The sequence below is a fragment of the Drosophila suzukii genome, chromosome 2R, assembly GCF_043229965.1.
Source record: "Drosophila suzukii chromosome 2R, CBGP_Dsuzu_IsoJpt1.0, whole genome shotgun sequence".
NCBI lineage: Eukaryota > Metazoa > Arthropoda > Insecta > Diptera > Drosophilidae > Drosophila > Drosophila suzukii.
Window position 1 is genome coordinate 14,230,416 of NC_092081.1, and position 12,443 is coordinate 14,242,858.

At 43.2% G+C, this 12,443-nt stretch overlaps 1 protein-coding gene across 1 annotated transcript; it reads right to left on the reverse strand.

Moving 5' to 3' along the window:
- Positions 1-2,633: 2,633 nt before the first annotated feature.
- Positions 2,634-6,874, reverse strand: Ppa (Partner of paired). The gene has a single exon (XM_036813286.3). The coding sequence runs from the start codon at positions 6,555-6,557 to the stop codon at positions 4,917-4,919; it is 1,641 nt and encodes a 546-aa protein (XP_036669181.1). The 5' UTR covers positions 6,558-6,874; the 3' UTR covers positions 2,634-4,916.
- Positions 6,875-12,443: the final 5,569 nt, after the last annotated feature.

The following is a 12,443-nucleotide window of genomic DNA, read 5'->3' on the forward strand; positions in this document are numbered from 1 at the left end:
AGCTGTCCCCTCCGCACGACGCAATTGCAACTGCAGCTCGCCGGAATTTTGTACCCAAACCCCCCCTTTCACTGAAAACCTCCCAGCCACCATGACCGATAAGTGATGAGGCCCGCTCGTTCGGTGGGTGGTTGCCCGTTGGGGGGTGGCTCCGTTTGTTTGCCGTCGTCGACGCAATGATAAGATAAGCAATAGGCAAGTCGAAAAGTCTGACATCGGGCCGAGGGACCCCAGAAACGTGGCATATAGAGGGCCGGGACCCCGGAACCCTCTGTAGCCCATGGCATATAGTCGTTGTTGTCGTGACTCGACGCTTTCTTACGGCTGCGTTTCAGAAAATTCAAAATTCATAGAATGCAAATGTTGGTTAAACAACATTTTGCCCGGCACACGACCGAGCTCCCAGGTCCAGTCGCATTTTCCACCGTTCAGCCGCAATCGCAGTCGCAGCTGAGGCACAAACAGAAACAGAAACAGAAATAGAAACAGAAACTGAGACTGAGACTGGGACCACACCGATTCAGGTCTCGACTAGGAAGCATTGGAGGAATGGGGCGGTCGGCGAGAGCTTAAGTCAGGTTTTGTGAGTTGAATTTTAAGTAAAACTAACTTAAACGGGCCGCTCAGTCCAGCTTATAGCACTAGAAATACCCAACCTTATACCGGGATTTACATTACACCGAATAAGGGGCCGCGGTATCTGAGAGGGAATTTCCAAATCCAGTATTTATTTAATGATTTAGGAAAAGTTATTCTACTTTCAGATTAGAAACTAAGTGACTTGGGATAGTTCTAACTAGAATCCCCTAACTTGAGAACTTTTCCATTGCATAGATAATCCGAAACTGGGACATCTCGTACGTATGTATTTGTAAACAGAACACCACAATGAATAACTCTGTTTTCCAGCTTACCCCAATGCGCCATATAAGATAAAGATTTAGAACTAGACCCTTTTAACTCGTGGGAGGTTCTGGCAGTTATCTGTTTTATTAGTAATAATTTATTCTTTTAAATTCTTGTAAAAGTTGGATTTCATCAACATATTTTACAGAAAGTGCAGCTGTATCAAGCAGAGGCTACTTGAAGTCAGTTTTTGTGAAAGAATCCTGCCTTAAGTTCTGATCCGTTAATAAAACATCCTTGGTACTTAAACTTAAGGATTTTCCAATTCTCGACTTCTCCGTGGCAATACAATGCAGAAACAAAGTGGGAACTCTTTGGATTACAGACCATCATCAGTTTAACCTCTTTGCAAATTGGATCATTGCAATAAATTACGAGTCCAAGTATCGGGCTATTTCGAGCCAGTTTGAGTGAATCAAAACGGCCTTTCGTTCTCTTCCTTTAATAAAACATCCTTTATGCGTCAATATATTAAGTGGAAATTTAAGGATTTCCCAATTATCGACTTCCTATGGCAATACGATGAAGAGAACAAGCGAGAACTCATTGGATTGCAGACCATCATCAATGTAACCTTTAAATTACGAAACCTCTTAGTTTCGATTCCAAGTATCTGGCTATTTCGAGTCAGTTTTTGTGAAACAAACCTGCTTACGTCCTGATCCTTTAATGCAACATCCTTCATACGTTGATAGATTAAATGGAATCTTTAGGAATCCTCAGTTTTCGACTCCTCCATGGCAACATGATGCAGAAACCAAGCAGGAACTCTTTGGATTGCAGACCATCATCAATTTAACCTCTTGGCAAATCGGATCTTTGGATTAAATTGCGAATCCAAGTATCAGGCTATTTTGAGCCAGTGTTTGGTAACAAAACTTCCTGCAGTTCTGATGCTTTAAAGCAACATCCTTTATAACTCGATAAATTAAAAGTAATCTTTAGGATTCCTCAGTTTTCGACTCCTTCATGGCAATACGATGCAGAAACCAAGCAGGAACCCTTTGGACTGCAGACCATCATCAATTTAACCTCTTGGCAAATCGGATCTTTGCATTAAATTGCGAATCCGAGTTCCGAGGCGTGGACAAAGATGCTTCGGGCTGTTTAAAGCTTTAATTTTGGGGTCCCAGCGATTGAATAAAATTTCCGATTGGGTGGTTTCCCCATGTATCCATATGTACCTTTGTGGGAGTGTGCGTTTGTGTACATAATCACGCACACACACACAGCTCTTGATGCATACGCACATTTAATGCAAATTTAAGCAGTTAGCAAGCAAGTAAAACCGTTATGTGTACACAGGGATATGAAGCTGCGCCTATACATGTGCAAGTGTGTGTGTATATAAATGCAAGTGTTTGTAAATGCATCGATGCTTATACATAATGCAGGCAATATAAATAATTGCAGTACATAGGCGGTCGAGCGTGAGTGTGTGTGTGTGTGTGTGCGTTGCATAACCGCATATGCTATGTACGCTCGTGTATCTGGTAGTGCGTACGTATGTATATATGTTTGTACATAGGCATCTGCATCTCTGGCTGGCTGCACATTTCATTGCAATTGCATTAGTGCTGGGCCCTTTGTTCATTACAAAATGCAGACACACACACTTTCATGCGGTGCCGAATAAAATAAATTTCCCACAAAACATTTACGCACTTGCCCAGCAAGATAAACAGCCAACTCCCATTCCCCCAGTGCAATCAATAAAATCTCTGGCATTTGTTTAATTTTTATACATATTTAATTTATTTTCTCTTCATCCATCTTCAGCATCGCCAACGTCATCGTATCGTTCAAAATTTTATGGGGGGTTTTCGCCTCCTAAAACAGAAATATCATTTGTCGAAGTAACTTAGATCTAGGGCTAACTCACAATCGAAACTCAAGGTGTTTTTCAGAATCAACATAGTTAATAATATAGCTTGCAAATGGAATTAAGGCATTCGGTATATTGCGTTTTAACAAAAGGTCATCGAATCGGGCTCATTTAACTAATCCAAAAACAGAGAATCGTAGGAATAATCCAGACTTAACATAACATTGTACATATTTATTTAATTTTAATTTATTTAATTTAATCCACGCTCTTGCCGCTAGTCGCTGCTTAAATAAAATTACGTAATTGTTGTTTTAGCATTAGTTTTTGTTTGCTTGTGTTTATGTTTTCCTTTTTATACAATACATTTTATATCACAATAGAAAAAAGAATTAATTCGCACATTCTTTTCAATCGTTATCTTCTCTTTTTGCTTGCTTACTTATAAATTAAACAATAAAAAATTTACAGAATTTTCTTTAACGTTTGTGTTTAGTGTTTGTTTGTGTGTGTGTGTGTTTGGGTGAGTTTTTGCTATTAAACAAGGTAGTTTTTTTTTGTTTTGTTATGGTTTTATAACTTGTGTTAATGGTTATTCTCCCCTCTTTTTAATTATTTGACTAATTGTGGCTTGACAAATGTTAAGAACTAAGAATTAAGTTTACGCGTTTTCATTAAGTGTCTACTATTAACATTGTTTTTGCTTAAGTTTTCGTTACTTTTTTACGTTTACGTTTTAATCAACTAAATTAAACGGCATTACTAACGACGCTGTACTAAACAAATTCGCAACGAAGACGAGAAGAAAACGCCGAGGCACAAAAACAAAAAAGATACAAACACGAAAGACAAAAAAAAAGGGAGCACACAAAGCAAGAAAAATGCGGTGGAGAGCGACAAAAGAGAGGTGGGAGAGTCAGTCAAGTCGCCGTCGCCAGAGCTTTAATTCCCCACACTCCCTCTATTTTTTGTTTCTCTTCTGCTTTGTTGTTTTTATCGTAGTTATTCTCGCTGCTGTTGTAGTTGTTGTTGCTGTGGCAATGGAGGACGCTGGCTTTTGTAGCCGAAGCGTGAATTAAAATAAACTATTTAAATTTATTTGCATCTGCTTAACTGCGGCCTGCATTGCACACACACACACACATGCGTGCCCGGGTCTGTATGTGTGCTGCCCACTCTCCTGGCTCCCCCCCCCCCCCACTACCCCTCTCTCCTGCTGCTTATCGCGCGTCTCCATCGCCATGCACTTTGTTGCTGTCGGCCATAGCTGCAGTTGTTGTTGTCCGCTGTTTCTTTTTCTCTCTTTTTTGTTTTTTTTTTTTCTCTGCGTGCGTGTAAGCCGACGCCAGCGGCATCTCCCCTCTCGCTCTGGCCCCCTAGGAGCACAGCACAACAAAACACAACGCAGCAGAGCGAGCTCCATGAACAGTGCTGTCTGGTCCCTGGCCGGAAACTAGCTAGTTATAGCGGAAAGTCGCTCATTTAAGAAATTTCGAGTATTGGAATAGACTTTTTGAACAAAGTTGAATTATTTGCTGGAATCTTTTAACACAAGCTGAGTTTTGAAGTTTGTAAATTGGTAAATGGTCAAAACTAGAATGTAGGGGTTTTTAAAATGATGTTTCAACACCTTACTATGGTGTTTACAGCATCTAAGTGAAATACAAAATGTAGTAAAAACTCGGGTCGTGTTAAAAGGTCTATATGAGCTGTCATTAAAAGTGGCCTTACCAAAAATTCGTTGCTATATTATTTCTGATTCTAAACTTTTGCTAGCTAAAAACAAGCTGAGCTTGCAGCACTCTCCCCCCAACGCCTTCTGTCTCTGACCCTCTTGCTCCAACTCCGCCCGCTCGCCTTGCCCGCTTGCGTGTGTGTGTATGATGTGTGTGCTTGAGTGTGTGCCTCATTGTTTGCTTTTTGTTGTTGCCGTGTTTTTTGTGCCTCTCTGCTCGTTTCTCGATTCGTACGAAAAAAATGTAGTACAGCGTGTGGTATGGCAAACGAAAGCTATGAGTTCTCAGTGTATCTTGTCTGCTTCTTCCCCTGCTGCTCCTGCCCCGCCTGCCGATCTACCGATCCACCGATCTGCCATCTCTTTCCCGCCCGGAATCTATGGTTGGGAATTATAAGAGCCGCGAGCGGCCTCCTCCGCCGCACAGGCGTTGCAATCATGGTGGACGCATCACCTGACCAGCCAAAGGCCCAGGTTGAGCTTCTGCAGCTTGGGCAGCTTCATGATGATGTCGATGCCCTTGGAGCTGAGTTGCGTGCAACCGTAGAGATCGATGGTCTTGAGATTGGTCAGATCCTCGGCCAGGGTCTGCAGACCCTTGTCCGTGATCCGGCTGCACTGACCGATATTGAGGTTCTCCAACTCATGCAGAGCCTTGGCGATCTTCAGCATTCCATGATCGGTGATCTGGCACTGGTTGAGGGACAGGGATCTCAGCCTATAGAGACCCTGGGCTATGTGCGTCAGGGCCTGATCGCTGATCTTGTCGCAGAAGCTCACGTCCAGTGAGTTGATCCCGCTGCCGCCCTCGGTGAGGTAGGCCATTCCAATGTCCGAGATGTTGTCGCAGGAGCGCAGATTCAGTTGCTCCAGCTTGGGCATGCGGGCCAGGTGCTTCAATCCGCTGTCCGTCACCGAGACGCAGAAGCTCAGGTTGATGGACTTCAGCGAGGTGAGACCCTGGGCAATGTGACCCAGAGCCTCGTCGCTCAGCCGCTGGCAATCCTGCAGCCCCAAGTACTCCAGCTGCAGGTTGCCCTCGGCCGTTTCCCGCGAGAAGCCGGCCAGGTGACCTATGCCCTGATCGCTGATGTGCCAGCAGGATCGCAGATTGAGATGCTTCAGCTTCTTCAGGCCCCACGCAATGAGCAGCAGTCCTGTGTTCGTGATGTTGCAACAGCCGCCCAGCTCCAAAGTCTCCAGGTTCCTCAGATGCTGAGCAATCCGGCCCAGACTCGTGTCCGTGATCTGTTTGCACAGCGAGAGGTCCAGGGTCTTGAGGTTGGGCAGGTCCACGCTGAAGGCATGGCCCAGATTCATATCCGCCACATTGAAGCAGCCACTGAGGTTCAGGGAGGTCAGTGCGGGCACGCCCAGAACGAGATCCTTGAGCGAGCGGCGCAGCGAGAGGATTTGCACCTTCTTGATGCCCCGCTTCACCAGGCAATTGAAGAGACTGGGACTGGAGCGCTTCAGGTGCAACTTGGCCTCGACGCCCTTCCACACGCTCTTCGCATAGGCCGCATCCCGCCAGGCGGTGCAGACCTGTGCCGCCCGGCCTAAATCCCTCACCGGCAGGTGCTCGAAGATCTGCTCGAGGAGCTCGGGGAACAGATTACTGATGTGGGTGCCCTCCACCGGCGGCGGACTCTCCGGCGAGGCGGGCCTGTGCGGTAGGTGGTGATGATGATGATGGTGGTGCTGTGCGTGGGCGGCTGCTGCTGCTGCTGCCGCCGCCGCTGCTGCGGCATGCTGCAAGTACAGCGCGGGGGGCAGGGTCTGAAGTTGGTGGTGCGGCGGTCGGTGGTGCAGGGCGTAGGGCGTGAAGCGCAGCAGGTGGTGGTGGGTGGTGGTGGCTCCGGTTCGCGTCAGTCCGGGCAGCTCAGTCTGTTGGTAGAGTTCATCCATGGTGGCCCAGCTGGGCGCTCCTCCTCCTCCGCCGCCTCCTGCTCCTCCGCCAATCGCCGCTCCTGGCGCTCCGCCACTGGTGGCCGCTCCATTGCTCCCTGAGCCGCCACAGTGGCTATTCAAATTGTTCAACACCGCGATCGTCTGATGATGAAAGGGCAGCAGTTCCGTGTTGGTGGCCATCTCCTCCGCTTGGTTTTACACTTAACTTTTGCTCTTGACTGCTACTTTGGATCTACTCTGGCTATAGTTTCCCTATATAAGCTGCATTTTACTGTTTGTATGCTGGGCTGAAGACTAGTGGGGGTTCACTGTGGTTCACTCGCGGCGCGCTGCACTGTAACTCGAGAGCACTGCGTCGTGTCGGTTGATGGTGGTTAGTTGTAGTGTCGGTATAGTCGATAGTCCCAAGTCCCAGAGGGTCTCTGTATTATTATGCGTTCTTGCGACCGAGACAGAAGCGATGTGCGCGAACCGGGCGAAGATGAAAAACTCAACTCGCAACGACGAGGCGCCTTGCTTTTAGCCACGGTGGAGAAACATCAGCATTGCCTTTCGGAGCGCAGAGAGCGAGGGAGGATTGGATTTATCTGAGCGTATTCAGCCATAAGGTTCGTGCTGAGCAGAGCAGGTAGCAAAGTGCGCTCACTCTCGCTTACGCTCTTTGTGCTCTCTCTCGTTGTGTCGAGCTGAATGCTGAGTCAACGGCGATTTCTAGCTAGTTTGGCTTTTTTAAAGCTAGGTTTAAAGTGTGGGTGGCACGAAATGTAGTTAATATATGTAGGGGTAACAAGTTTCAAATCATTTTGGTGTAATATTGAAGCTTTACTTCCCTATGAGAGGGTGATATGATGGACAAAGACTATTTGCGTTCATTATGATCGATTTGCTAACTTTCTATCTCTTGGTTTTCGAACCCAAATCGAGTTTAGACAGTTATCAAGACAGTTGGATCCTTAATATAAGCTACATTTTAAACACTTACTCTTGCTTAGAAATCACCCTATGAACGGGTGATAAATTGACAAAGACTATTTGCGTTCATTATTGATCGATTGTAATACCATTTGCTAACTTTCTAAATTTGGCTTTTGAACAGTTAGATCCTTAATACAAGTTACATTTTAAACACTTACTCAGTTGATTATTACATAAGGATGTTCCTTGAAGCGATGTGATAATTGTTAATGGTTTTAAGCCTAGATAAAATTTAAAACTTAACTTGCGGACTGGAAAACGACTCTTCATCTCGGACCCCTCAATTCATACTGCTGCTATTTTAGCTTCCCATTGGTCTGGCTTGCAAAATGCAACATTTTTGCGAGTTAAGCCTTCTTTCCTGCTTCTAGTCGGGACATGTGTTTATGTTTTCTTTGGGCACCCCTGCTATAGATTAAAAATATTCTTGATAAGGAAAGCTTCCCTTCTTGTTTTAAAACAGTTTTTAGATTTGTCAGCACTCTCATCACTGACTTGAGAGACTCGAACCGACGGAGAGACAGAGAGAGAGCGTAAGGCGGAGAGACTAATGCTGGTTATAAGACCAGGCTTGGATTTATCTTTGGGTCTGCTCCAAGTTTCAGGTTATTCTTTACCCGCCGAACCAAACTCAATGCCAAACTCCGACGCATTTGTTGTTTCTGCTGCCGCTGCATTCCGAAGTCGAGCAGGTACCTGTCTTCTCTCTCTCCCCCTCTCTCTCTCTCTCTTTCTCCCTCTGGCGCATCTGTGTGAGTGCGATCGCTGCTCGCTACCTGCGAACGCAGCAACAACAACACAATCCCGGTTTCCAGGAAAATATTAACGATAACTCCAAAAAGAAGAAAAATACATTGCCGCACACACAGAAACAGAAACAGATTGGGATGCACAAATCCAACGGATGGCACAACAATAGCGAACGGGCATTGTTATTGATACTAGGAAAGCCATGCACTCTCTCTTGTGCATTTGCCTTTGCCTCTGAAAAAGGAAAACGCCGCCGTCTTCTTTGCCTTCTAAAAAAATAGAAGAAAAGGGACAGGATCGAAATTGAGAAAGGCCCTAGGACATGGGAAAATCTGAGCTGCTACCTGACCCCGAAACGCTCACACCCGCACCCTCAAACATACGCACTGATATCAGCATCCTGGAGTTGAGGAGGTTTGCTACACTAAGGAAAAATAATGTCGAATTAATATAAAAAAATATAAATGGAAATAAATAATACAAAAGTAACAAGTGTTATAAAAGTTATAAAATAGTTAAATAATAACCAGTTTTACTGATAGGACTGATAGTTTTTTACATGTAAAGATACATAAGAGCTATTTTTGAAAGAGACTTAACTAACCCTTACATTAAATGCTTCCAAATACAAAATATCTGATAAATTTAACTTACTAAGGTTTCATTTTTATAAACAACTACAAAAGTAATGATTTTTGTTAAATGGAAAAAATCTACTGCTACCTAAGTTCAGTAAGTTGTAGATATGGTTTTAGAAAAACTTTATTTCCATTTGCTTTAAAAATATCGAGTAAAAAATTGTACGGGTAGGTTTCTCGATTGTGTGAAACTAAAAGTAAGTCTGAGGCCTAGAAAACATGAAAATTTAAAGTTCGAAACCTACTTTGAGTTAAGAAGGCTAAAAATGCTAACTAAAGTAGGTTTCAAGCCTAGAAACATATAGAAAATTGGAGTTTAAAACCATTTTTAGTTTAAGTATATAAAATTATTAACCTTAAAAGTGGTGGTCAATGATGGCCAATGATGGTGATTTAAGCTATCTAAGCAAAAAAAACATATAAAGATTTCGGGTTTAAAACCTACTTTAAGTTTAACATGCGAACGAGAAAACGAAATTTAAATTTAATATCTGATAGATATTATGAACCTTTAGGGTGGTGGGCGATGACTTAAACTGGCTTAATTTATAAAAACAATTGAATTGTTAAATTTATCCATATACTGTTTGGTAAATCCCAAAGTTTTTTCCCAGTGCGGGGAAAAGACCCTAGTCGAATCCATGGGCCTCCTGCGGAGGACTCTCGCAGTCGTACAGTCATTATCCTGGCGGGCAGAAGGGCAAGGCGTGCGTCCCTCGAACCCCCGACCCTCTCCGCCGCATCTTATGCCTCTTCTACCTGTCAAACCGGTTTGGCCAAAAAGGGCCAATCTCTCCCTCTATCAGTCTTTTGGACGTGTCAAGGCGGCCATCGAAAATAAAAATAATCTCTTCGCTGGAACTCTGCATCGGCCACAGTCCTCGGTCTCTGAAATATAGTGCGGCACATATAATAATCGATTGGTTTTCGGCTGGCTCTCCCTCGTCATCTTGGCTCTTCTTTTATTTTTCTCTTCTTTTTTTTTGCGCGTTGCGTACTATGATCACGATCATTAAAGCTGCCGCTGGGGGATCACAGGTAGAAGTATAAGGCAGCGGAAAAGGTGCAACACGCAGTCGCAGTGCAAACGGGCCAAATGCAATCTCCGTGGGCAGGTGAGGATGAGGCAGGGCAACCGCGGCGGAGGAAACAGGCCCACGCAGACCATCCGATGTTTGGCCCAGCCCAGCGAATTCGATCTGCATACATAGCTACTTGTCTTATCTGCGGGTAGCAGATACAAGCTGCCAGATTAATCTGAATATGCGTATCCGCGAATGGGTACATCTGCCAATTGATGTCTTAACTTAGCATTCCCCCTAATAATTGATTAAGCCACGTGCAGATCTTAGTTTCAGTAAAGTTAGGGTTACATTAAGTTTTACAGCTGTCATTCGAGTTATCTAGATGATCATTCATATATTAGAGCTTATAGAGCTTACGAAATATAGGAGGGCATAATGAAATTGTGTTAAATACAAGTCCTACTCATTAAATAAGAATAATAATTATAGGAATTTCGGTTTCGAATTTTAGTTATTTTATTTTTACGTAAAGTATATTTAATATTGATCTAGTAAACCTGATATTAATATTTTTAATATTTGAGTTCCTACATACAATTCTTCAAATCGGACAAATTTTAAAAAAGTTTTCCGGCTGGGAAGCCTTATATAGTCAGTAACGTCGCTGCCAGTATAGTATAGGGTCTCAGAATTAAAAGTAGTCCTAGAGCATTGCATTTCACACCCAATTTGCAGTTTTAGATCCATCCAGATTGAGTCGGTTGCCAGTGTGCCAACCAAGGGAGGGACAAACAATACAAAAGGCGCCGCCATCAAGTCGAATTGATGGTATCGCCAACTTTGACCAATTTGTGGTCTGCCCGCATCTCTTCCAGATCGCATCTCTCTTTGGTTCTGACCCCGTGCCTGGAAAAGGGTGTACCATGGCGGTGGCATTTTGGACACCGGCATCATGATGGGAGTCAAGCTGTGAATGATTTGTTTCAGTACATAACATAATTTGCCTTTGATCGCGCATCAAACATATGCCATTTGTGATCAGAGAACTTGCCCTCATATCATTAAAATTAAACTGACGGATATGAAATTACTTTCTTGTTTAATGAACTTAACTTTGTATACCAAATATACATCCATTTCTTTATGCCAAGTCTTTCATTAGACTGAGATAAAAAACTCTCGTTGGGCCACACATTTCCAAATCCTACACCCGCAATCTAATCTGGGATCTTGAAACCATCTCTTTAAGTCCCCATTTCGTCGAAAACAGCCAATTGCCGATCCTAGGGCGTGTCCTCCAGCTTCAAGTGGATTCATATGAGAAGAGGATGCAAGAACTTATAGTGTCCCGTTGGGAATTAACACTTGTCCAGCTCTCGGAACGACTTCCACTTCCCCATTCACATGAGAAGCAGACCGATGTAAACTGAAACCGGATTGAGAGGTCATGGAGTAATCTCAAGGGTTGTCGTTGTCTCAAGTGCAAAGTTCCGCTGCAACTCAAGGAGGTTTTCGGCGAAGTATGTAGATATCCGCAAGGCGATCAAAGACCGTTACTGGAAAGGAATCGGTATACTAAAGAATGAAGTATTACCAGGAAATGCAAAACGCACTTAGGATCAAAAAAATATATCCTACAAATGGTCAGAAAAAAAGATCTTATCCGACATCCCTTCTGAAAATATTGCAAAACCAAAGACTTAATTTTCCACATATATGTAAAATGTTCCTTTATTGTTTATGTAATTTTAAATGCTATATGTATATATCTAGATATAGTATTTATATCGTAAGTAAATGTCAGTTATTATTCTTGCTTTTGAAAAAGTTCGTTTATGGCATTACGCACTAAAAATTAAATGTCCGATTCGTTTTAGGGGTTCTGTTCGTTCTTAAAATTCGTTTACGCTATGACTTTAAAATACTCCCGTTACACAACTCTAGAAACTAGATGCTAATTATTAAAACCCAGACCCAACTATGCTTTTCATTTTCTATATGTATATGGCTACGGAAGGGCAGTTCAACTCAAGCAAGTTGGATTCGATATTAGGATTAGGAGTATGCTGTATATATATAATATATATATGTACATGCCGGGCCGATCTAAGGCGGCTAGCAAGGAAGTGGACTTGTGTGAGTGTATGCTAAAGCATATTTTGATTTGATTTGATACATGCGCGGTTCTAGGTGCTATATGATCTCTATATAGGTAAATGTAATGCATATGTGTTTAGTATTGTTTAAACGATTCGTTGACTCTAGTCCCCATGGATATTTCGTATACCCACAGCTATCTACGCGGTCCGAAACACTCCTCCCTACCCCACTTTTCCCGATTCAACTCACGATCCGGGGTTTAGTAGAAAAGTGCTTGGGGCCCCTTCGGCGAGCCGAACTCTCTGAGCGTTTCTCTCCTCCGCCTCGATTCGATTCGATTTGATGATATATTCATTTTGCATTTCTAATGTGGTACGTGCCTAAGTTCTAAATTATGCTATATACTCTCCCAAAAAAAACTCTGTCTGCGTGGGGATCGCCAACAAACATTCCTCGTTGTTCGAACAGAATGAACAAAAAACGCGACTCAAAATCAGAAAATCATAAATATAAAAAATTATTAAAATACTATAATGTATAATGGGGTTATTATCACAGGTACATTTTAGACTTTTTTC